The sequence below is a fragment of the Cannabis sativa genome, chromosome X (genome assembly GCF_029168945.1).
Source record: "Cannabis sativa cultivar Pink pepper isolate KNU-18-1 chromosome X, ASM2916894v1, whole genome shotgun sequence".
Classification (NCBI taxonomy): domain Eukaryota; kingdom Viridiplantae; phylum Streptophyta; class Magnoliopsida; order Rosales; family Cannabaceae; genus Cannabis; species Cannabis sativa.
In genome coordinates, this window is record NC_083610.1 from 46666983 (window position 1) to 46692338 (window position 25356).

Consider the following 25356-nt stretch of genomic DNA (forward strand, 5'->3'; position numbering starts at 1 on the left):
CTTTAAAAATTTATGCATTAAAAATTTATGCAGCAAATTTTTCTAATTGTAACTTTAACAAATATATAAAATTTTGCCACAAAGATCATAAAGTTTCAAAAAATGCCAAGTTTTTCTAGAAAAATATAGGGAAATTTATATAAAAAAAAAATAGTGGAATTTCGGTTAATTTTTACAAAAAAATATTGTCACACGGAAAATTTTTAAAAATACTGTGTTTTTATAAAACACTAATAAAACACAAAACAGAACAACTCAAAATAACAGTAGAACAACTAAAAAACACCAGTAGAATACCAGTGAAAACTTAACACATTATATTGTAGTATGAAACTTATAAAAAAATACGGTAAAAAAGTAAAAAATACCGCCTGACAGTATTTTTATAAAAAATGGCAAAAGTTAGTATACCATCTAAATTTTCCAAAATATAATAAAGCCCAAGCCCAAGCCCAAGCCCAAGCCCAAGTCCAGCATAACCCAAGCCCAAGCCCAGATTAGTTTGTGGATAAAGGCACAAACCTATAACTCGTCGAAACTCTTTATTTCTGGTTATACTCTGTTTTTTCCTTTCTCATTTCTGAAACCAAAAAACTCAGCCATGGGAGGGGCAGCCAAGACTCTTCTCACCATCTCTCTATCCTCAAATCTTTCATCTTTCTCTCGCGTCTCTGCACTCAGACGCTTCTCTCTCTTCAGACTCACAAGTCCCACCAGGGTTTTTGTAGGGTTTAGGCCTATATGCACAGCCACAGTGAGCGAAACCGATACCATTGATCCCGACCAAGCCATTCAACCCCTTAAGCACTCAATACTACTCGAGAGGCTTAGAGTAAGACACCTGAAAGAATCTGTGAAACCCCCAGAAGGGAAGAAAGGGTCACCACAATCAGGTGGTAGTGAGAGGGAGAGTGGAGATGGGTCACAGAAGAAGAAGAAGAAAGTTGTTGAGAGTTTTGAAGAATTGGGTTTGACTGAGGAGGTAATGAGAGCTGTAAGAGAGTTGGGAATTGAGGTTCCTACTGAGATTCAGAGTATTGGGATTCCTGCTGTGTTGGAAGGGAGGAGTGTTGTGTTGGGTTCTCATACTGGGTCTGGAAAGACTCTGGCTTATATGTTGCCTCTTGTTCAGGTACCTTCTTTTCATTACTATTCTATGCAATTCTGTGGTTTATTACTACTTTTTATGTTTGTCAATGGAATTGTGGAGTTGGGTGTCATTTAACATCCGGGTTTTATTTTGTGTTTGAGTTTAGAGTATAAATGTATGATGTGACTTTCTTTGGGTTTTGGTAAGCTCTTGATTTGTGCAACTTCCTTTTTTGGTTGAATTTGTGTTTGCTACTTATGATAAAAAATAGTGTAAATTGGAATTTTACTGGAAATAATTTGCTGTAAGTCTAATCCAAGGCTAATCTAGAGTTAAGTTTTGAATGTGTGAGGCCATTATACTTAGTTCGAGCTAGCTTAAGTTAGTTCAATAGTTCATCATACTATAATTATATATATGCTTGTTGTGACCACATCAATAAATTATCTCAGAAAATGAACAAAATGCAACCGAAGGTGCAAATTTATAATTGTTTTCATAGTTAGAGGGTATTAAAAAATACTATTTTTTTCATAAAAATATCTTTAATTCCTGTAAGTTATACAGTTTATCTAATGGGTTCTGAAAATGAGCTGAACTTATAGTTTAGTTCTTTAAATGTGAACAGTTTATCTACCTTGGCATATTAACGAATTTTCAGGAGTTTTACATATGGTAACTGTTGAAATATGTTGAGTTTTCGTAAGTTGCGTGTATATATTATTAGTCCGAGGACTGTGGTTAATATTTTGATGCTTCAGTTGCTGAGACGGGATGAGGAACTATCTGGTATGCAAATGAGGCCAAGGCGTCCCCGCGCTGTTGTGTTATGTCCCACAAGAGAGTTGTACGAGCAGGTGCTTGTGTATAGCTTTGTAGTTTGAGGTGACATTATATACTTTTTGGATTGCTCTGCCTTTTTCAGCTAACTAATTTGGGCATTGCAGGTGTTCCGTGTAGCTAAGTCGATTAGCCATCATGCTCGGTTCAGGTCTACTATGGTAAGTGGTGGCGGCCGATCAAGACCACAAGAGGATTCGCTGAATAATGCAACTGATATGGTTGTTGGGACCCCAGGCAGGGTTCTTCAACATATTGAGGAAGGGAATCTTGTTTATGGTGACATCAAATACGTGGTAACTTTTTTTTTTTCTTTCTTTCACAATGATTAATATATTTGCATTTGATTAAATAGCTGTATCGTGCATATCAACCTTGCACTCTATTAAGCCACTGGTTTGGTGCAATAAGGTAGGCGGTCTTAATTTATTTCATTAAATGTACTGGTAGGTGTTGGATGAAGCAGATACCATGTTTGATCATGGTTTCGGACCTGACATTCGTAAGTTCCTCGCCCCTTTAAAACATCGCTCAACTAAACCCGACGGTCAAGGATTCCAAACTGTTTTGGTCACTGCAACAATGACAAAGGTAACATTTATGGTCATATTAAAAGATTTTGGGATCTTTGTGTTCTGCAGATTTAGATATATATAGAAGTAAAGACCCACAATGAGATGAAAAAAAATGAAGTTAATAAATTCGATAGGATTCTAATGCAATGTCATGATTGATAAATATTTGAATTTACCTTATTTGCTGGAATTTGATGTTCTTCTGCACAAGGTGTGATGTTATAATAAAGTTGGATGATTGACTTTTGAGAAGTTTTGCAGGGAGTGCAAACTCTAGTTGATGAGGAGTTCCAAGGGATCGAGCATTTACGTACATCATCTTTGCATAAAAAAATTGCATCTGCTCGTCATGATTTCCTTAAACTTTCAGGCACCGAAAACAAGATGGAAGCATTATTACAGGTTTGTTATTATTCCGTTTATTCATAGTTATAACTAAATATAAGTCTTGTCCTGCCAATATTTTGTTTTTTAATCTCAGGAAGAAGCATCTTAAGTTTATTTTTTGGTACTCATTAATTTAGATCCTTGTACATGCAACAGCGTAAATCACGAGCGGTACTATTGTAAAGACAAGAAACTAGTAAAAGGGCAAATAATAGTATTTCTGTACATTGTTTTTTCTTTCTTCCATAGAATTAGGTAAAAGGTGGAGCTCTTACCTGTTTTTATGGATACCACGGCTTCATAAATGTCTATAAATGAACAGTTCCAAGGTTAGAAGGTATTTTTATTATAGAAGCAATAGTAAGCAAAATGTATAATTATGTTTTAGGTTTGGTTTGAAAGTGATGCATTTGTACGGATTAGTTTACTCAATCAGATTGGTAAGGGGTTGCAGACCAACCATAGAACCATGTTCAGTAAGTCGAACGCTTTAGCTGTCTGCTTTCAGGTTGGGCAGTAAGGGTCAGAGAAGAGCAATCACTCATTCTTAAGACCAAAGAGTAATCCCTGAGCAAACTAAACGAAAAGAAAGAAGATGAATCTGAAATAAACAATTGATAGCGGAAGATATAATAGGAAGATTGGGAAAAACTGGAGGAAAACATAGGAGAAAAATTGTGAAAAATAGAGGAAGTCTAAATTTTCATTACACTATTGTATTGGTTAGTCTAACAGAGGGAGAACCCTTGTGGTGAAATTGCAGGTTCTTGAACCAAGTTTGGCAAAAGGAAACAAAGTAATGGTATTCTGTAACACACTGAATTCTAGCCGTGCTGTGGACCACTTTCTCAGTGAAAATCAGATTTCTACTGTCAATTACCATGGTGAGGTGCCAGCAGAACAAAGGTAAGACAAAACACAATTATTACATATGCTCGATTTTGTATGGTTTGAGCCTTTTATTCTTCCACTCTGTTGGAACAAAATCTTTGTCCAGTTATGAACTAGAAGTGTGCCGATTTATGTAAAGAACACCCGACCATCACTTTCTGATCCAATTTGGTATTAAAGCATTTAATGTTTCTTAGATTAAGATGAGAGTTGATATGTGGGAGAAAATACTATGAAGGTCAAGTTTCAGTACTTAGGCTCTATGTTGTATTGTTTGAAATACAGGGTTGAAAACCTCAAAAAGTTTAAGAGTGATGATGGAGACTGCCCCACACTTGTCTGCACAGACTTGGCTGCAAGGGGACTAGACTTGGATGTAGATCATGTTATTATGTTTGATTTTCCATCCAATTCGGTAAGTCTTAGCTCCACTGGTAATATTTTGTTCATGTTTTTCAATCGTTCTCACTTACCGAGGAAGCTTAACCTTGATTTATTACTCTTGTAGATTGACTACCTTCACCGAACGGGGAGAACTGCTCGAATGGGCGCAAAAGGTGTGTAATTCACTTGCATTATTTTAATTTTCTTTAGGACAAACACACAAGGAATGCTTCACAACTTTGATAGAGAGTACATTTTAAAATAAAATAAGAAATGATGAACATTTGCTCGATCAATTGGCTTGCCGGCCTAAGAAGGGTAGCTCAAATGGTCAGGTGTGCTCCCACGAGATATAAGGTTGTATGTACAGCAGTTGCTATAGTTTCATAATCCCCAAAATGATAGGGTTGGGCCCAGCTTTGTTTCAAAAAAAAAAATCACTTAGTGTGCCTGGTGAAATTCGATGTGTGAAAACTCCATACCATTTAATTAGTTTGTCTTTACATGGGTCTTTCTGTATTCTTGTTAGACTGTCTTGTGAAAGAAATTTCATTCTGTACAGGGAAAGTAACAAGTTTAGTTGCTAAGAAGAATGTTAGTTTAGCTAACCGAATTGAGGAGGCAATAAGGAAGAATGAAAGTCTTGAATCGCTCTCCATAAATAGTGTTCAAAGAGACATCGCCAGGGATAAAATAACCGAGCAGAAGGGAAAGAATGAAAGATTGTTTAAAATTGCAAAGCAGGGAGGCAAGATAAAAGCTGATTCAGAAAAATCATCTCAGAGTCAAGGATTGAAATCCAGAAGATCAGCTGGTCCAGCTAAATCTGCAAACTCAGGTATTAAGTTATCAAAGTCGGTAAAAATGTCTAGTCCAAGAAGAGGTTCTTCTTCTTCAAGTGCACCAAGAAGAAGCTCTTCTTCTTCGAGTTCACCAAGACGAGGCTCTTCTTCTTCGAGTGCTAGTAGCCCAAGAAGAGCTTCTTCTTCAAGCCCAAGTAGCCCAAGAAAAGCTTCTTCGAGTGGAAGGAAACAATTAGGGAGTAAGAGGTCGAGTGCAGAGAAATCAACTTCTTCGAAACTAAACGTTGTCGGGTTTAGAGGACAGAGTTTTTGGTCAAATAAGAAAGAGCCATCAATGTCCAGATAATTTTAGGCAATTTTGAGTTACTTTTTTTTTTTGTGGGGGGCAATGAATCTTCAAAGTTGCAAGTTTTCCATCCAAAATTCTCTTGTAATATCAATATAATTTTTTCTTGTTTTAATTATATAATTTTACTAGTATTATTGCCACTCTTTGGAGTTGTTATTATCCAAAATCAAAATCCAATGATTCTTTAAATATTACACACTAAAATTTTGCTGTTATTTAGCCAATAACCATTTACATAGTAAAGCCAATAATGAAGAGAAAGACAACAATTACTAATTCATGAAATCAATATCTAATTACACACTAAATCCAAATCCAATGATTCAGTAAATATTACACACTAAAATTTTGCTGTTATTTAGCCAATAACCATTTACATAGTAAAGCCAATAATTAAGAGAAAGACAACAATTACTAATTCATGAAATCAATATCTAATTAAGCAGTAATTTAAAAAAGTTCCTTTCTTTCACTTTCTTCTCTTAAAACTACTTCCATGGTAGTAATAAGCGAGGAGGTTTCGACGGTGCCATAACACTCCCATTCGTGTCATAAATTATGACACCGGAGAAATCAGGTAACTGACACTTCCCACCCATTAGTATGTTCTTCTGCCAAACCGAAACTTCATCTTCATCAACATCCATGATTTGTCGGTTGTTTCCATGTTGAATGTGTTGCACACTATGATCATCGATGGTGTCGGGTTCATAGCAAGCTCTCCATTGTCGCCATGCACGGGAGTGGGAAGCGCACTTGAACAACGCAATAGCACATAGAAAAAATGTCATTCCGGCAAAGCCAACTTGAAAGTGATTAGTGTTGTGTAAATGTTGGAAATGAAGCTGGCGAGCCATTGTGGTGAAGATGCCAAAAATATGGAATGAAAAAGGGTTGAAGAGTTTATGATTATATATATAAAACATGAAGAGTTTGCCTTTAAGGGAGGAGTTGTTGGGTTTTGAGGATTTGTTAAGTCATCCAAAGAGTGGTTTATTTTATGATGTTTGAAGTTTTGACCTCTTCACCTTTTTTTTTTTTTTTTGAAAGAAACCTCTTCTTTGTGGTAAAATAACTAACATTTTATAGTGTGATTTGAGGAGACTTTATTGAGTAGGTGATGGTGGTTTTTTCTCATTTGATTTCTTTTGAGTCAAAAAGTTGATCACTTACGAAGACTTGGATTAGTTAGCATCAAATTTGTGATATATTACCTATAAATAGCCAAACAGTTTGGTCAATTAGCAATGGAGTCTATGTTTAGTTTATCACTAAAGCAATATTAACAACTCCACATGTTTTAGAATAAGGTCCCTGTTAAAGGGTTCAATTGTGTAAGAAGGTAATGATTGTTAAATAAACTAATTCCATTGGAAGAAAATTGTGATGAAATTCGTCATTGAGGCTTGGTTGAAATCTTCCAAGATTTACCTCATATAAATATATGAATAAAAAAAATGTATATCTAAATTAATTTATGTCTATATTTTCTAAAATAGTACAAATAGGATCCTGAATTAATTTTTTGTCAAAATAAAATTTAACAATAATTTAATCTAGAGATGTTATGACAAAACTGATTACATCTATTCATGTTAAAAATTGTCTTCAAGTTGGTTATATTAAAAAAAAATTGTCGAGAATTGAACTCAGGGTTCTATTTTTAATATTTTGGAAAATATAGAATCTATTTTGTCATTTAACAAAACAGATGATCTAATCGGTAATTTTTGTAAAATACAGAATTCAGAATGGTATTTTCCCGAGAGAGAGAGAGAGAGAGAGAGAGAGAGAGAGAGAGAGAGAGAGAGAGAGAGAGAGAGAGAGAGAGAGAGAGAGAGAGAGAGAGAGAGAGAGAGAGAGAGAGAGAGAGAGAGAGAGAGAGAGAGAGAGAGAGAGAGAGAAATGTATAAATAAGGGTATTGAAATATGCCCAAACAAATAAAAACGTTATTGAAACTTGACAAGTTATTTTTGACAATTAAATTAAAAATTAGTCATTTTTGGACAATTCCATTATCAAAAAATAATGAAGCCCATTTATTAGGTAAAGAATCTTTATTTATGAATAATTCTTTTTTATTTGCACTTCTTAAAAAAAGAAGAAGAATTAGCAATTTCGTTCTCGAAACTTTCAACACTACTTAATCTTGTTCCTTAAAATATACGGCTTATTAAAAAAATTTCTTAAAATATAACATTTACATAATCATGCCCCTTGTATTAGGTTCTGTTACTTTAGCTGTTAAGAATTAATACTTTTACCCTCTGAATTTTGACTAATACTAAATTTAATAATTTTTATCCAAAAAAAATTAATTAATTTTAAAAATTATAATATACTGTTAATTCTAAAAAAAATCTAATAAAATTATTTAAAAAATTTGATAAAAGTATTAAATTAATACAAAAAAAAAAAAAAATAGGCTAATTAGGATTTTTGCCCCCTGAACTTTGACATGTACAAAATCATGCCCCCTGAACTTTTAAGATCGTTAAAAATGCCCCCTGAACTATTGAGATTGTTGGATTTAATGACCTTTTTCTAATTTTAGTAAAAAAGTCTAACATGAATGAAAGTTCAGGGACCATAATTTAGTACATATCAAAGTTCAAAGGGCATGATTTGATAGATATCAAAATCTGGGAAGCATGGTTTAGTACATAAGCAATCACTGAAATAGTAAAATTGAATGAAATTAGACAAAAGTCCTTAAATCCAACAATCTCAATAGTTCAGGGGGTATTTTCAACAACCTTAAAAGCTCAGGGGGCATGATTTGGTACATGTCAAAGTTCAGGGGGCAAAAATCCTAATTAGCTAAAAAAGTATTAGATTTACGTTAAAAAAACTTAAATTATTCCTAAAAAAAATTATTTTCAAACTTTATTTTATTTATGAACACATATCTTAAAAAATCAAACTAAAATTATTAAAAATTCAATAAATAATTTAAATAAACTAAGATTTTGTGAAGAGAAAGATCAAGCTTACTACAAATTCATATCCTAAAAAATTAAAAAAAAAATTAGAAATTCAACAAAAATATAAAATTATTTTTTAAAAAATATTATGTTTATTTAAACAAATATAGTTTTTGGGGAAAATTAAAATTTTAATATACTTATTTTATATCTAAATGAATTTTTTAATAAAAAATAATTAATTTTTTAAATTGCTTAATTTATTTTAAGATTTTAATTTCTTTTTTAATTTTTTTAATCATTGAAAATGATGCATATGTCATAATTTAATGGACAAAAATCCTAAATAGCCTAAAAATTACGAGACAACTAGTATTGTAGATACGTGTTTTGTCAATTTACGTTGATTTGTATTTCAAAAAATTCTTAAAACTATGGGTCATGTTGTACTATAGTGTCTCGTGCCAATTTTTTGTAAGATAGAGTCGGCTCAGTTAAGTCCAGTATCTTTGAGTCGTGTTTGAAATTACAGTTTCCAACATGCTTTACTCAGAATAATATATTTTTTCTAAAAACTAATCTATTTTCTTATACAAACTCAAATTCATCCTCCACTTTTTACCTTTATTTTTTATTTTTTACAATTAATAAACTAACCACTACGTATTTTTTTTTTTAGTTTCAATCATTTTTATGTAATTTTTAAATAATAATTTACACAGTCATATCATTACTCATCACAAAATAATTATATTAATAGACTTTGAATACTTAAAATAAATACTCAAATTTTTCATCTACATCTCTTAAAATAAATTAATATATAATTTTGGTTTTATATTTTCTAGTAGTTTTGATAAAAAAAAAAATAATAATAAATAAATAAAAAAAAAACATTGACTTATAATTTCTTTAAGGCTAATTTAGATTTTTACCTCTGAACTTTGACATGTTCCAAATTATGCCCCTGAACTTTTCAGGTCGTAAAAAAATTCCTTTGAACTATTGAGATTGTTGGATTTAAGGACTATTGTCCAATTTTATTAAAGAAAGTCTAACGTGGATGGAAATTTAGTGGGCACAATTCTATACATATTAAAGTTCAGCGGGCATGATTTTGTAAATATCAAAGTTTGGGGCACGATTTAGTATATGGACAACTACATATTAGCGAAATTGAATGACATTAGAAAAAAAATCCTTAAATCCAACAATCTGAATAGTTTATGAAGAATTTTTAACGACCTCGAAAATTCAGAGGGTATAATTTGGGACATATTAAAATTCAGGAGGTAAAAATCTAAATTAGCCTTTCTTTAAATCTAAAAATAGACAATTGGGACATTGTTGTACATGATATGTTACTTGTCTCATTTTTAGGAGGTAATGTTTAAAAAAGTAATAAAATTTTGTTCATATGGTAAGAACAAAAATCAAAAAGTGTGAAACTTGACTATTGAAAATCAACATATCCCAACTAAATGAAAATGATCAAAATAAACATCTCAAACTTGACAATATAGTAAATAAAATTTAAATGGAATGGATGACTATGTTTTATAAATTCTATTGCATTGTAAAGACTCAAAATGAGTAAACTAAACAACATATTTATGTGTTTCCCATTATATAATAACTAGGAAATGACACCGCGCTTTGCGCAGTTTTCATAATTTTGTAAAATCATATGTATAATAAATTTAATATTTTTTTTAATTATGAATAATTTGAAATCTAATATTCTTATATATTACAATACTATTAAAATATATATATATTTATATAAACTTCCTTTTTTTTATATAGTTACAAAGGTATAAGATTATGTAGAAAAAAAATATAAATAGAACAATCATTAAATAGTTTGTGAGTTGTCAAATTTTAAGAGATAAGGATAGAACACTAATAAAAATTAGAACAATTAACTATAATGTACTTTTACAAAAAAAAAAAAAAAAAGACGGTATATAAGTAAATGTATATACATAGGGGCGGATCCACATAGAGGAGAGGTGGGGCAGTCGCCCACCATGAAAAAAAAAAAATCGGGAAAAAAATATATATGCATTTTAGTTAGTTACAACATTTATTTATAAATAAAAGTGATATCTATACACATAAAATAAGCTTTGGTATAATAGCAAAGTCATTTCATGCATTTAAAGGAGGTCATGAGTTCTAATCCCAATAAAAGCATCCCAATAAAAGCATGTTTACTTTAGTATTTTTATTTTACTTTTTGAACATCTACCAATAATACTTATATTTAATGTCTTAATTATTGAACCAAATATATTTTATTTTTTTTATACTTTATACTATATTTAATACTAAAATATAAGTTTACATTAATTTTTAACATGTTATGCAATGTAGAAAAAAAAAAAAAAAACGCACCCCTCACTTATAAAAAAAACAAGTGTCGCCCCCCTCAACTTAAATCCTAGGTCCGCCACTGATTGTGACCATATGCAAGTTGTTTTACAAATTCAATTTTGTAAAAGAAAAACAATAGTCAAATAATTGACACTTTAGTATTTTTGGTCTAAAATATGGCTTCTTCTCTGGGCATTTTTGATTAAGGTTGTTGGGTAGATATATAAAAGATAACATATAAGGGTACTATGATCATGTACGGAAGCTTACATCATCCAAACACTTCCCTATACACAATATCATATATAATATTTCTTAAAGGTTTCAAATTGTACTTTATGGATGCCTTGGAACAACTGTGATTCTCTCTATTTACAAATAATAAAATCACGGTTTCTTTTTAAGAATAAATAAGGCATTTTTTTATTAATTTATGTTGGTTTTTATGCCCTAAATAAAACTCCATTTCAATGTAATCTACTTTATTCAACATCAATAAAGAAACAGAAGTATTTTTTCATTCATTTGTGTATGTTTTGGTTCACTTTATCAATTGCTTGTCTATTTGATTTATAAATTCATCTTAAACCCTTTTCACATACTTGATCCTGTTTATTGTGTTGTCATCACATTGGAAAGTAAACATGACTATGTGAATAAAGTTTCCTAGATTTATCAGACACAGAGTTTTACTGATATGATAATCTACAACAAGAGTTTACTTGCATTCGGAGAAATGTTATGTTCTTTCCAGAACATTGGTTAAAGTAAAGCTCAGGTTGGATGCATGGAGTATGCATCGGAAGGGACCGATATTGAACTTTGACTTAGATTTAATTAAACTTACCGTAAAATCTATTCAAGTCAATTCACCTAGTTGATCCTAGATCAAATGTTCTTAATCCTGTTATGATTAGGCTCAATCTTGAAAGGCTATTCGTGTTCTTTGATTTGTTAGTTAAGCCTACTTTTAGGTCAGGGTGATACATACATTTTGGGAACACGGTAGTGCAATTGAGTGGGAGCGCTAGCATAAACATGGAATCTATAGCTTCTATCTGGCGAATAGTAAGGAAAGGATGATCTCCTTCGAGCTTGACCAAACGAACATAAATGGTGGAGTACTCATTTCACATAAGCTGAAATATCATTTATACGGGGTCAAGTATTTTAAGGATAAAATACATAGTAGGGTGTAACGGTAATCTAATCCCTTTACAGTGTAGATCATTCATATAGAGGATCATTGATCAAATTAGGATTATAATAATGGATGACTAATGATGCGTCTATATGGTGGAACATATAGAGCATTCTATATACTAAGAGTGCAATTCTAAGTTCTATGCGTGGATTCAACGAAGAATTAATAAGTTAGTGAATTTTAGTGCTAAATTCTTGATCTAATTATTGGAAGCTCGGTTATATAGACCCATGGTCCCCGCACTAGTTGAGATAATATTGTTTGTAAGACTCATGTAATTGGTTTTGATTAATCAATTATAATTCTCTAACTAGACTATGTCTATTTGTGAAATTTTCACTAAGTAAGGGCAAAATTGTAAAGAAAAAGTTGTTAGGGGCATATTTGTTAATTATGATACTTTGTATGGTTCAATTAATAAATATGATAAATGACAATATTATTTAATAATTATTTATATTTATTAAATAGTTAGAATTGACATTTAAATGGTAGAATTAGAAAATTGACGTTTTTGAGAAAATCAGATACAAAAGTGTTAAAATTGCAAAATTGCAAAAAGCAAGGCCCAAACCCAATAAGCCATGGCCGACCACTTTTGTAGGCATTTTAAACTGATATTTTCATTATTTTAATGCCAAATAATTCAAACCTAACCCTAGTGGAATGCTATAAATAGATAGTGAAGGCTTCAGGAAAATTACACTTCTGAATCAGAAAACCTGAGCCTTTCTCTCTCTACCTTGGCCGCCACCCTCTCTCTCTCTTCTTCCTTCATATTTCGAAATTCCTTTAGTGATTAGAGTAGTGCCCACACACAGCAAGTAATACCTCATTCATAGTGAGGAAGATCGTGAAGAAAGATCATCAGCAAAGGAGTTTCAGCATCAAAGATTCAGAGAAAGAGATCCAGTTTCTGATCTTGATAATACTCTGCTACAGAAAGGATACACGGGTTAGAGATCTGAATGGAAGGAGTCATTTAATTCCGCTGCACCCAATGTAAGGTTTCCTAAACTTTATACGTGTTTATTTCATCATTTTAGAAAGTTCATATTTAGGGTGTTAATCAACATACTTGTGAGTAGATCTAAGATCCTGGTAAAATAATTCCAACAATTTATACACTTCAAAATATTTTTATCACTATTTATAATAACAATTATTATCTATTTTTTTTTTTATTATAAAACTAACTTTTATTTACTAAATTAAAAATCAAAATCAAAGTATATAAAGCATAAAGTAAGAATTAGTTAATTAACTTTTTTTTTAATAAAATATATTATTTTGACTTTGCTGGTTATGTTTGCTAATTAACTATTTTTTATTATTAACGTGTGTGTGTGAGCGCTAAAAGAAGGTATGCCAATAATTAATAATTATAGAAATGGGGCAAGACAGTACACAAATAGTAGAAATATTTAATAATTTTAAAATAAAATAAAATTAATAACAGAAGATATGTCATATATTTTATATTAATCAACTCGAACACAGCAGTTTAAAATAAAATAAAATTAATAGAAATAATTAAAATTAATAAAAAAAAGATATTTCAAATATTTTATAAAGGTTAGGAGTTGTACTAGAAGATCAATAATTGCATATACATTTAATATACATTAAATTGCATTAAGGAATTACTGCGTCAAACTCACAGGCAATGATTAATTACATCTTTTCAAATGTCTTGTTTGTTTAAATGCATCATTAATTAATTTTTTATATAATAATTAAATACCCAATTTTTTTATATATATAATCAAATTAATTATTGAAGAACAAATAAAAAAAATATAAATAACACATATGTCCATGACTACTAGTAAAAATGCTCATGGTACTCAAATATGTACAAGAAAGATACTCCAAAAGTTACATTCAACTTGGTTATGTCATGACTCGCATAATTGTTTAAGTCATCACACACATAACCATATAGAACCCAATGTGGAACCAACCTACGGGTAAGGCTTGATGTGGTACCTTCCCCACTTGTGAGATCTATCTATGAGTAGTAGCAATATTCTATCCTTTATCCAAGCTAAGAAACCATAATTAGCTATGGATAATTTTATCTAAAAATAACGCTTGACTTTTAAATCAAGCAAGTATGATCGGCAATGGCACCTAGTCTCGGGGTGTCACCCCGACATCCAAGGAAGCCAAATCAAGTTGCCGCCCCTACCTCCAAGAAGGTTGGCTCGGGGTACCACCCCGACCCCCCAAAGGGGTAACTCGGGTGCGGTTAAGAAAAAAAAATCCAAGATCAATGTTTCACCACCACAAACACATTTTTATCAATTTGATGAAAATCAAAGTTGGGAAAATGGAGGGAAATTGAAACTTTTCATGTTCATGGTGTTCTTCAATATTCAAGAACACCACCAACCTAAAAGTTTCAAATTTCCTTATTTTTTCATCAAATTGAACCAAATCAAAGCCAAAAACACATTGCCCATCACCTATACTACAAGACCCAAGCCTTAAACAATCACATTATATCAAGAAATTCAAGAATTCCAATCAAACATGTCAAATTCGGCCATAGCAAGAAAACCAAGAAAAAGTTTTAAAAATGCCACCAAAAACATGATTTCAATGTGAAAAATAACTATGGAGGAGTTAGAAATTTACCCATAGTGAAGAAATGTTCCACCAAGTGTCCAAGAATCACTTCAAAGCTTCAAAATCTCATCCAATGGTGATAAGATGTCCAACCCCAAAAAATGAAGAGCAAAAATGAAGAAGATGATTTTTTTTTTTAAATGTGAGGGTTTGTCTTCTTTCCTTTCTTACATAAGGAACTTTATTTTTGCAAAAAGAGGGCCTTTTAACCCAAAATTGCTATTATAACCCTCCACTACCATTGAGGGCTAATGAGCAATTTTTATATTTTTGTTGGTCATATTAGTTTAGTATAGGCATAGTATTTTTGGTGCCGCTGTGCCAAGCCGTCAACAACAGAAGTAAGACCCAAACAACACAAGAAAGTTTCTACCGTATGGTCATACTGCTAGAAACTTGGGGGGCAAATGTTTACCCAAATTTTGATGACGATGACGTGTCAAGAATAGCACCCCGTGGCATAAAAATACCGGGACTAAATTAATGAAGAAGGTGTAAAGTCATGACTGTTGAGATGCCCCCTCAATTTGGGTGGTTGTTCTTTTTCCCCCAAAAAAACTTGGGTTTTGGGGGGACCCCTCCCCCCAAACTTGGGTTTAAGGAGGAGACCCCCCCCCCCCCCAACTTGGGTTTAAGGGGGGGACCCCCCCTCCCTCTCAAGTTGGGTCTTGGGAGGTCACCTAACTATGATGGTGGTCATCCCCCCTCAACGAGAGTCCCGGGGGTGTTACCCTCAAGTATGGGCTTAATCCTCAAAGGTGGTTGACGACCATGTCACACCCGTAAGGGACCCTTGTCATCAGTGGCTCCTTCAAATGTTCAAATCCCGCGAAAGGCTCAAAGACAGTTGTCAACCCACGAAAATAGCGGGATATTATCCTAAAAATCAAACTCCAACCGCCTCTGAAAATTAAGGAGACAGTTGAGATAGCTCCGCGTTGGTCGCATCTCCTGAAGCGAGAAGCACCGACCCCCTCCCCTATATAAGGGGTCACCCATGACCTGGGAACGGGATCCACAGTCTGAAACACTTGGAAAAATAAACACTTCTCATTCTTTGCAATCAAGAGCCTATTCTTGACTTTTGCAACTCAGATTAATAAAACTCAAGGGGAGTAGGCTATTACCGACATCCGAGACCGAACCTCTTTAAATTCGGTGTCTTTTCTTTACATTTATTACGAATTGCGGTGTTATTAATTGCATTTATTATTGTGATTTTGGTTTAAATCTCATTTATTACGACTCCGCGTCGGTTGGCTAAAAATCCAGTCAACATTTTGGTGCTTTCATTGAGAGTTGAACTCAAGACCTCCCACTTACCAAACGGGTGCTCTAACCAACTGATCGATTCTCGGTGAAGGGAAAACAATCTTTTGGGCATGCCTTGTTTAAGTCTCAGTAAAGTCAATGCACACCCTCCAGGTGCCATTTGGCTTTGGAACTAGTACAGGGTTCGATACCCAAACTGGGTAGTAGGCCTCTTTGATGAAATTGTTGCTCCATAGTTTTTCCACCTCTTCCTTCAATGCCTTGGCCCTTTCTTTGTCGAGTAACCTTATTTTCTGTTGAACTGGCTTGAAATTTTCGACGTCGATGTTTAAAGCATGACTTATCACAGTGGGGCTTATTCCCCCCATGTCTTCGTGTGACCAAGCAAAGACATCTTGGTTGTCCCTTAAGAACTGGATCAAAGAGGATCTTATGTCCTCAGGAAGGTTTTTCCCGATCTTGATTAATTTGGATGGTTGTTTGGGGTCTAATGGCATTTCTTCGAATTCTTCAATCAGACCAACCCCTGTATCAATATCCCCAAAACGGGGATCAATGTCCTCGACCCCGTTTTGGGCGAGTCTTCATTGTTGAGAACTACTTGCCGTAGCTTTGAGGGATTTGGCTGCTTTCTCCCTGATTGTGATGGATAGGTTGTAACACTCTCGTGCTACTATTTGATTGCCCTTCAAGCAGCCAATTCCACCCTTGGTAGGAAACTTGACGAGGAGGTGAAAGTGTTGGGTTTTGTGCCCTAAATAAAACCCATTACAATCTGATTAGTTATCAATCTAAGAAATTTGAAGTAATTTATGTTTGCATGAATTTTTCATGCTTATGGTTTAACATATTTAATATATGCACAAAATCAGTTAAGTCCAGAACATATATTTATTTACAATTACAATTTTGTCAACACAATGGAATGTGATTGTGATTATATGATTCAAAAGACTAAGTCCCTGTTTCATCAGTGTTTTGGATTTACACTGATGTGATAATCAGCGATGATGTATACTTACACTTGGAGTAAGTGTTATGTTCTTTCCAGGACATTAATAAAGTATACAAGTTTCGAATGTATGGAGTATACATTGGACTGGACCGATATTGAACTTAGTCAAGATATTATAAACTTACCGTTGTATCTTTCCAAGTCAATATCACTAGTTGATCTTAGATCAAAAGAATCTAAATCCTGATATGCTTAGGCTCAACTCAGGAGTGCTATTCATGTTCTTTGATTTATTAGTTAAGCCTACTTTTGGGTCAGGGTGATACGTATATTTGGGAACATGATAGTATGATTGAGTGGGAGCGCTGAACATAAATATGGAATCTATAGCTTCTACTGGTGTATAGGAGTCAAGTGATGATTCCCTTCGAGCTTAGCTAAATAGAAGTAAATGGATGAGCTCTTGTTTCAGTGACTATTTCTTAGATCACTAAAACATCATTTACAGGTAGCTAAGTGTTTTAAGGGGCCAAATACATTGAGGGATGAAAACGGTAAATTTATCTCATCTCGATGTAAATCATCTATATAGAGGATCTTTGATCACATTAAGATTATAACAATGGTTAAATTGTTGGGTTTTATGCCCTAAATAAAACTCATTTCAATATAATCAGATTTACTTATTAATATAGATCAGAAATAACATTTAATGTTGCATGGTTCACATGATTTATTTCATGATTATATGTACATAATGTATAAATTCATCTGAAACCCTTTTCACATACTTGATCCTGTTTATTGTGCCGTCAACACATTGGAAAGTAAACATGACTATGTGAATAAAGTTTCCTAGATTTATCAGACACAGGGTTTTACTGATATGATAAACTCTTGTTGTAGATTATCATATTATCAGTAAAACCCTGTGTCTGATAAATCTAGGAAACTTTATTCACATAGTCATGTTTACTTTCCAATGTGTTGACGGCACAATAAACAGGATCAAGTATGTGAAAAGGGTTTCAGATGAATTTATACATTATGTACATATAATCATGAAATAAATCATGTGAACCATGCAACATTAAATGTTATTTCTAATCTATATTAATAAGTAAATCTGATTATATTGAAATGAGTTTTATTTAGGGCATAAAACCCAACCAGAACTTCCCCTAAGCCAGCACGCGCTCAGACAAGATGCTCGACCGAGCTTCCTCGATCAGGACAAGATGCTGTCTGAAATCGTCCCATGCGCGAGCGGAGAGGCTGCATGCAGCCTCCTGCGCCGAGGGACTTCGGTCAAGCCTCCCTGCTCGTGCGTGTGGACAGTATGCAATGCATATTGTCCGTACCACTTTTTTTCGTTTTCTTCGATTTTTCATGCTATTTCATGGAATTAACTTCCGATTTTTTGTGTAGTTTTGTATTTTGATTTTTACTTTTCATATTTCAAATCTAATTATGAGAAATAAATTAATTTGATTTTTTTAAAATTAATTTTAGATATTAGTGTAATTTGAATTTGAAAATAGGTAAAAATCTATCTTTTTGCTTAATTTTTTATCTTATTTTTTTTTAAATTTGATTATTTTATCTTATTTTTTAAATTTAAGGTCAGATATTAATTTTTTTTTTAAATTAATTTTTTTTTAAATAATTTGACCTTATTTAAATTTAAAATAAGATTACTATAATCATGATATTTTGAATAGAAATAGGATATTTTGCTAACTTTTAAATTTTGTTATTTTTTTTTATTTAAATTAAATTATAAAATCAGAAAAGGATATTTATTTATTATTTTTTATTTTATTGAATATTTAATTTATAAAATAACATGAAATTTTTTAAAAGTGTTTAGCAATTTTTTTTTTGAAATGATATTTAGGTTAGTTGAAACCTAATTTTCCAAAATTGTAGGTTTAATTTTAAATATTATTTTATTTTAATTAAAAATCCGAAAATATTTTTTTTATTTATTATTTTCGAAATTTAATTTTTTAAAATTAAATAAATCCTACATCCAACTATCCAGTTTAACTTGTTGCAGGAGTATGTGTTTTAGCTTATGTGTAAGTTTTATAAAACCTATTATTGCTTGATCTAAATTGCCATGGTTAACTTGTTGATAGATCCAATGATCTGATTTTAACCCATGGTTCAATTGTCAATAGATCAAGTAAATAATTTGTAACAGGTAAATTTTACATTCTTCTTCCATCTGTGTATGACCTAGAAACATGATAGGGTCCATCCAAATCTGTGTGCCTGTGTGAGCATATATGTTTATTTTATTATAGATGCATATAGGTTGTTGGTAATAAAATATCACACCCTGATAGATTTTATTTAGGTCCATTTAGTTTTTTGGACCTATTCAATTAATAACGATTATTTATTTTAAGGTTAAATTCCTCTCTTTTGGGCCTTGTGTGAGAGTTGGGAGCCAATAGAAGTGGGTACGACATACTGAACCCAGCTCCCCCTCACATGAACTACCCCAATTGTGAAGGCCCATTTGCCTAATTTGGATAACTGTGCTAGGTTAATTAAATTAGTTTAACCTAATAAAATTGATTAGTAACATAATTAACTTTTAAAATATATGAAATTTATTTTCATTTTAATATTTTAAAGTTAATTTTAAGAAAAACACTCTTAGTTTTAAGTTATTATTTCTAGATAAACTATTTGTATTTTTCGTGTATTTAATTAAATAAAGAATTTTAACTAATTAGATTCTTTCTGAAGCTTATTTATTAAATATTCTTATTTAAGTTATAAATTAATTATTTTTAACTGATTTTTCTTATCAAACTTAAATTTGAATATTTTTTGAATTTAAAATTTAAGTTGAGGAATTCTAGGAATTGGTTATTGAAGATTCTTGAGATATTTTTTAAGTTAGTTTTAAACTTAAAATGGAATATTTTCAAAATTAGGTGGTTACAACTTAATTTTGATATTTAATTGAATTTAAATTTGAAAATATTTAAGTTTTTTTTATTAGATTCTTTCTAAAACAACTTAAATTAGATATTTTTCAAATTTTTTTTGAAAAGATACTTAGTTAAATTGAGATATTTTCTAGATAGTTATTTCTAGACTACTTATTATTTATAATATTAAACAGGAAAATATTATACATTGTGAAATTAATTATTTTATAATTAATTTTGGTACAATTCAAGTTAAGAATATTTTTCCTAGTATTGAACTAGAGATTAATAATTAAGCCTTCTCTATACTTAATTATTTATTTCTTGAATTTAATACATTTAATTAAATTGAGAAATTAAATATCTAAGTTGATTTTCATCATGATACTTATATATTTTTTTTTTCATGACATTTAATTAAATAGAAAATTATTTTAAGTTTAATTTTTTTTTTTAACTTAAATTTGAATAATTTTCAAAATATATTTTATTTATTTTATTAATCAATTTCAAAATTGCATTTGATTATGCAAGATGATTTTGAATTTATTTTGAAAAATAGATTAAATTTGTAAATTAATTATTTATTTTAATTAATTTTTGAACCAACTTAAATCAATGATTTTTTAATTTAATGATTAATTTAAAATAAATGAACTAAAATATATTGTTATTAGAAATTGAATTAATTAGTCAAAAAGAAAATCTAGATAGATAGTATTTTTGCTTGAAGTATTTTTCTAGTAATTATTTTTAAGTATTTCGAAAATAGTATAGTATTCTACTTTCTTTTTCAAAATACAATAAATATATTCTTATGAAAATTTAAATTTGAGTTGCAAATTAATTTAAATTAATACAACTTAAATTAAATAATTTTCTTAATATTTATTGGAAAATTAATACTAAGATAGAGTTTTATTTTAAATTTGATATTTAATGAATATATGTTTATAAATAATAGAAGAAAATACATTTTCAATAATGAGCTTTATTATTATTAAGATATTCGATCTCCATTGTTGGTTTTACATAGCTTTTGTTTTAGTGAGTAATCCTCCCTAATAGAGGAATGTTCGTTAGCAAGTTAGCACCGTTTAATCTCGAAAGATAAGTATATTTGTAAGTGTTTTATATTAGTATTGATCACCCTAATGGTGGCGGCGCTTATTTGACTTACAAAATATGAAACAATGGTAAAATAAGCTCATGAAATAAGAATGACCTTGACTCTCGCCTAAACGGGACAACGTCGGATTCTCTTTTCGATCGAATAAAAGGTTGCTAGAATATTTATTATTTTAGATGAGCTGACAACTCTATGCAATGGATGGTAGCTTTGACTCTCGCCTAAACGGGACAACGATATCGCCTTTTGTTGAAGACCTTGGAAATTATTTAGGATTGTATATTTTTAGTGTTTTCTCTTGTCATTCCTACTTGCTATGTGCTAATAATTTTTGAATTGGATTTTGTGTTAAACCATAATTGATTTCTATTTATTATTTTGTAGTATCCTGTATAGCCATGTCAAATCGCATGTTATCACTCTTGACTGAAAATAAGCTAAATGGATCTAACTTCCCAAAATGGAATGAGAACATTAATATTGCTGTAAAGACCGCTTAGTTTAATTTGGAAAGTAGCGAGATATTTAAGGTTTAATTATGAAAATTATTTGTAGATATTTAAATAATTATTTATGTTGATTTATTTGAATTCAGAATGCATTTTATGTCATATAGTGAAATTTTATAATTTTACATTTTCGGTGCCTGGCAACATGGAACGCGGTGTATGGCATAGTAGAATCACAATTTAGTATTTTTGTATATTGGAGAAATTTATTTAGACATTGGGAATGTCGGGATTAGTCGGGAATTTAGAGTTTTCCCAAAATACCCTTTTAGTGTTTTTTAACCCTTTTAGTGTGGGAGGGGTAAAATGGTCTTTTAGCCCCATAAACCTTTGTCCTTTAGTGGACTTAGTATTATGTGATTTGTGATGTGTTTATATGGCTGAAATGAATAATTAAAATTACTTTTATAACTCATTTTATTCAAAATTGAAAAATCAAAGAAAAAGCAAAGCCAATTTTCCTCTCAAACTCTCTCCCTCTTTCGACCCCTTTGAGCAGCAAGGATTTGTCATTTTTCTTTGTGGATTCAAGCAGATTTTGAGGGAATCCAAGCTCTAGGTATAGCTCTTGCTCTCTCTCTCTCTCTCTCTCTCTCTTTAGTTTTTTTTTTCGAAATTTAAGGAAGAAAATGGTTGCATGCTTGATGTTTTTGTTGATGGTAACTGCTGTGTATGATTGTTGTTATTTTCTAAAGATTAGATATGTTTATTTAAGTAGATTCAAGCTTGTTTTGTTGTTAGTTATTGGTTTTTAACCTTGTGTAAGCTTTGAGCTTAAAACTTTGATTTTCAAGGTAAAATGATGAATTTTGTTGCTGTAGTTGTTGTTATTGTTTGATTGTGTTTTCAGAAGCTTAATTATGCATATTTGAGTATATTTAAGCATGTCTTGATGCATTTTAGTGGGGTTTAACCAAGCTTGAGTTTTGAATTCAAAGCTTGGAGCTTTAATGGCATTTTTTGTATCTGTGCTTACTGGGTTGTTTTGATGCTTTGAGAACGTTCTTTGGGGTATTTAGAACAGGTCTAGAAGGTTTGATATGGTTTGGGATCGAATTGCATGAGATATGAATATTTGAAAGTTTCCTGCATTGAACCGGAATTACGGGGTTCAATAGCTCGTAGGAACCGAAATTCGGTTGGTGTTCTGGGTTCCTCCCGGAACCGAATTCGGTTATAGAACCGGATCTGTTAGGTTGGAGAAAAATTGGGAACCCTAGTTCGTCCCATTTTTGTGTTGTTTAGGGTATTGCCATGCTTTTTATCGATAGAGAAACTTTTAGTTTCTAGTTTAAGTCCCCGGGAAGTGATTTAGCGTGTCACTTATCTAGTGTTGTGATTATTATGGTTTAGGAGCATGTAATTCGCCGAGCAGTTCATTCCACTCAGGTTGACCGGCACACCTGAATTCGAAATCGAGGTAATATTAGTATAACGGTATGCATATGTATTTACATGTTTAGTGTGCATGTTAGGAAGCCTGTTAGATTACATTAGATATGTATGTTGGCTTCGTACCATTCGACAATATCACATCGGTACGGCTAGAGTATGACTAGCTGATTAGAGCTTAAATTTATACATTTGACACCTTTAATTATGTATATAAAATTAATTTAATTAAATATTTTCATTTGTTTTAATTGTAAAGTTATTTCAATTAGATATATTTAACTTAATTTAATTTTGTGTTATTTTTCAGATTTGAGGTACAAATCAAATGTCATTTTTGAAAATTAAAAGAAGAAGGCAAGCTCAATTAAGCCCAATACTTTCACTCAGTGCTATTCTCTGTACCAACAATTCATAATAAAATGACAATCAAAGCAATACATAGTATGCGTCCAACTTCTTTGAATCATGTCCAAGCCGCCACTCATTTTTCAACATTATGCCTTCAATGGGCCATCACCAAGCCCAACACATTTGTTCAAGCATGGTTTCTCTATCCCACATGTTTCATTACATGTCACTCCAAGTTTTTAACTGCTGGACCGAAGTAACCACGTGTATCCCACATCCCGTACTTTTCGTTCACTATGCTACTCCACTCTTCTCCAACAGAAATGGGATGCATAAATGGTCCCATTATCTACCACTTTGGTCAGCGTTTTGGGCCATTTTCCCACTGTAGACTACACGAAATGTACCAGTTGGAGCCAAATTGGTTCTTTAAATAGAGTCAATTTTAGAGAGCAAAGCATCAGATTTTACCTAGAGTTATTATACCAAAATTGTGTCTTTTTCTTTTCTTCTTCTTTATTTTACTTTATTAATTTTGGTGTAAAGACAATGCCTTTTCTAGGCTAATTTCTTTGGCAAGACTCAAGCGTAAGTTCATGCAATTTTTATTCTTCTAATATATTGATTCTCTTTGTTCTTCATTTTCACATTTGTTATATTAAATTTCTCTTCTTCTTAATTGCACTTTAAATTTAATAGTACCTTTTATATAAGTTCAATCATGCTTTTCTTATGTAAGTTAGGCTATTAATTATTAGAGTGTTTATTATATTATATGATTTTTACTGCATTCTTCCGGTGGTATTTTGTCGATTTAAATTATATAATATGATAGTATTTTTAGAAGTAGTATTAATTTAATTAGAGAACATATTTTTCTAGTAAGCTTAATCATACACATTTTCCAACTATAATTAATGGTGTAGAATTATAGTTGAGGTTAAAGATTCAATTTTATTAGGAAAATATAATTGCATGTACAAAGCTTGTGTCTTCCATAATCATTTTCTGATCACTTCTCGTTTTAATTACTTGTTTAATTTTTAAAAATTATTTTCTCAATATTCTCATCACATTCAAGGTTCATATTTTATTCTCGTAAAATTACTAACTGTCCTTTTCGAGTGTATTTTTCCTCCCTGTGGATACGACATATAGCCCGTTTACTACTGCGACCGCAGTGTAACTAATTGGGCGACATCACTAGCGTACCGAGTATAGGCTGATATCATGGTCGATGGTATTGTACTGTTTGACTGTATCACATCGGTAGAGCTAGAGTATGACTAGCAACTAGAGTATGACTAGCGTATCGAGTATAGGCTGATACTGTAACACATCGGTAAGGCTAGAGTATGACTAGCGTACTGAGCATAGGCTGTTACTCTGTCAAAAGTACCGTCGTACAAACGTTCGAGACTCAGTACCGTGTGGGACACGGGGATTAGGGTTGTGGTCAGGGGTATGGGCGTCTGATCATAACCCGGGATTTATGTATTTTTATGATTTATGCTTTTCTTATTGAGTCTGTCGACTCACAGTGCTATGTTTATGTGTAGGTAAGGGCAAGGCCAAGGCTGAGGAACCGTGAGGACGAGCCGATGAAGATTGTACATGTCTGGGGCGGTTAGGCCTGGAGCGTACGATCCTCGGGACATCAGTGCTTTTGTAGTTAGTCGCTAGGCGACAAATATTTTGTAATGAACAGTAAACTTTTTGTAAAGTATTTTGTAAATGGGATCCCAAAGTATTTTGTATGAAATATTATAAGTTTTAATTAAAAAGCAAAATTTTAATTAATCACGATTTTCATAAACCTCGTTGATTAGCAACGAGCTGCACAGTACGTTTAAAATCACGTCAACATGCCTATGCTAGTTAGGGTGTTACAATTGCTCTCATAGGTGAAAGTGCCCTATTTGTGTTAACTGAGCCGTCTCCTGAACAGCCGGGTGACAATGCAACTAAAGCTGTGAAAGAGAAGTTCGAGCGTTGGCAGAATGCTAACAATGCTCGATACTTCATACTTTCCATCATGGTTGACACCTTAAAAACAAGGTTTGCAAAAACCGACACGGCTGCAGAAAGAATGACGAAGTTAACTGAGCTATTCGGTATGGCATCTATTCAGTCTCGCTTTGACGCGACTAAGAAATTCATCAATGCACGGATGGAACCCCATCAGAATGTGCGTGATCACCTTCTCCAAATGGCGAGTTATTTCCAAGAAGCCCAGAATCATGGTGCTGAAATGGATTAGACAACCTGGCCCGTAAAGATCTTATCTTGAATAGTCTGACTCTAGCTTCTTCTCGCCCCCTATACATCAAATTATGTCATGAATA

The 25356-nt window shown here is 31.9% G+C and overlaps 2 protein-coding genes and 1 long non-coding RNA gene across 3 annotated transcripts; 1 reads left to right on the forward strand and 2 right to left on the reverse strand.

The window, feature by feature from the left end:
- Window positions 1-538: 538 nt before the first annotated feature.
- LOC115698624 (DEAD-box ATP-dependent RNA helicase 39) lies at window positions 539-5459 on the forward strand. Its single transcript, XM_030625751.2, has 9 exons — window positions 539-1132; window positions 1852-1947; window positions 2038-2226; window positions 2381-2521; window positions 2767-2907; window positions 3656-3798; window positions 4069-4198; window positions 4292-4340; window positions 4730-5459. Exons 1-9 carry the CDS (start codon window positions 602-604, stop codon window positions 5314-5316), a joined length of 2007 nt encoding a protein of 668 aa, XP_030481611.2. The 5' UTR covers window positions 539-601; the 3' UTR covers window positions 5317-5459.
- A 348-nt stretch (window positions 5460-5807) lies between these two features.
- LOC133032240 (uncharacterized) lies at window positions 5808-6176 on the reverse strand. The gene has a single exon (XM_061106118.1). It carries the CDS (start codon window positions 6174-6176, stop codon window positions 5808-5810), a length of 369 nt encoding a protein of 122 aa, XP_060962101.1.
- A 6125-nt stretch (window positions 6177-12301) lies between these two features.
- On the reverse strand, window positions 12302-14664 carry LOC133032558 (uncharacterized). The gene is made up of 2 exons (XR_009685177.1): window positions 14465-14664; window positions 12302-12757 (listed from the first exon to the last, which is right to left on the reverse strand). It is a non-coding gene; the product is annotated as an uncharacterized LOC133032558 (long non-coding RNA).
- Between the last annotated feature and the right edge of the window lie 10692 nt (window positions 14665-25356).

Bases quoted from the DNA above. Each gene is read 5' to 3' on its own strand.
- LOC133032240 (XM_061106118.1), bottom strand. From the start codon at position 6,176: ATGGCTCGCCAGCTTCATTTCCAACATTTACACAACACTAATCACTTT.
- LOC115698624 (XM_030625751.2), top strand. From the start codon at position 602: ATGGGAGGGGCAGCCAAGACTCTTCTCACCATCTCTCTATCCTCAAAT. The intron at 1,948-2,037 runs GTGCTTGTGTAT...TGGGCATTGCAG, and splicing joins CAAGAGAGTTGTACGAGCAG to GTGTTCCGTGTAGCTAAGTC. The intron at 4,341-4,729 runs GTGTGTAATTCA...CATTCTGTACAG, and splicing joins TGCTCGAATGGGCGCAAAAG to GGAAAGTAACAAGTTTAGTT.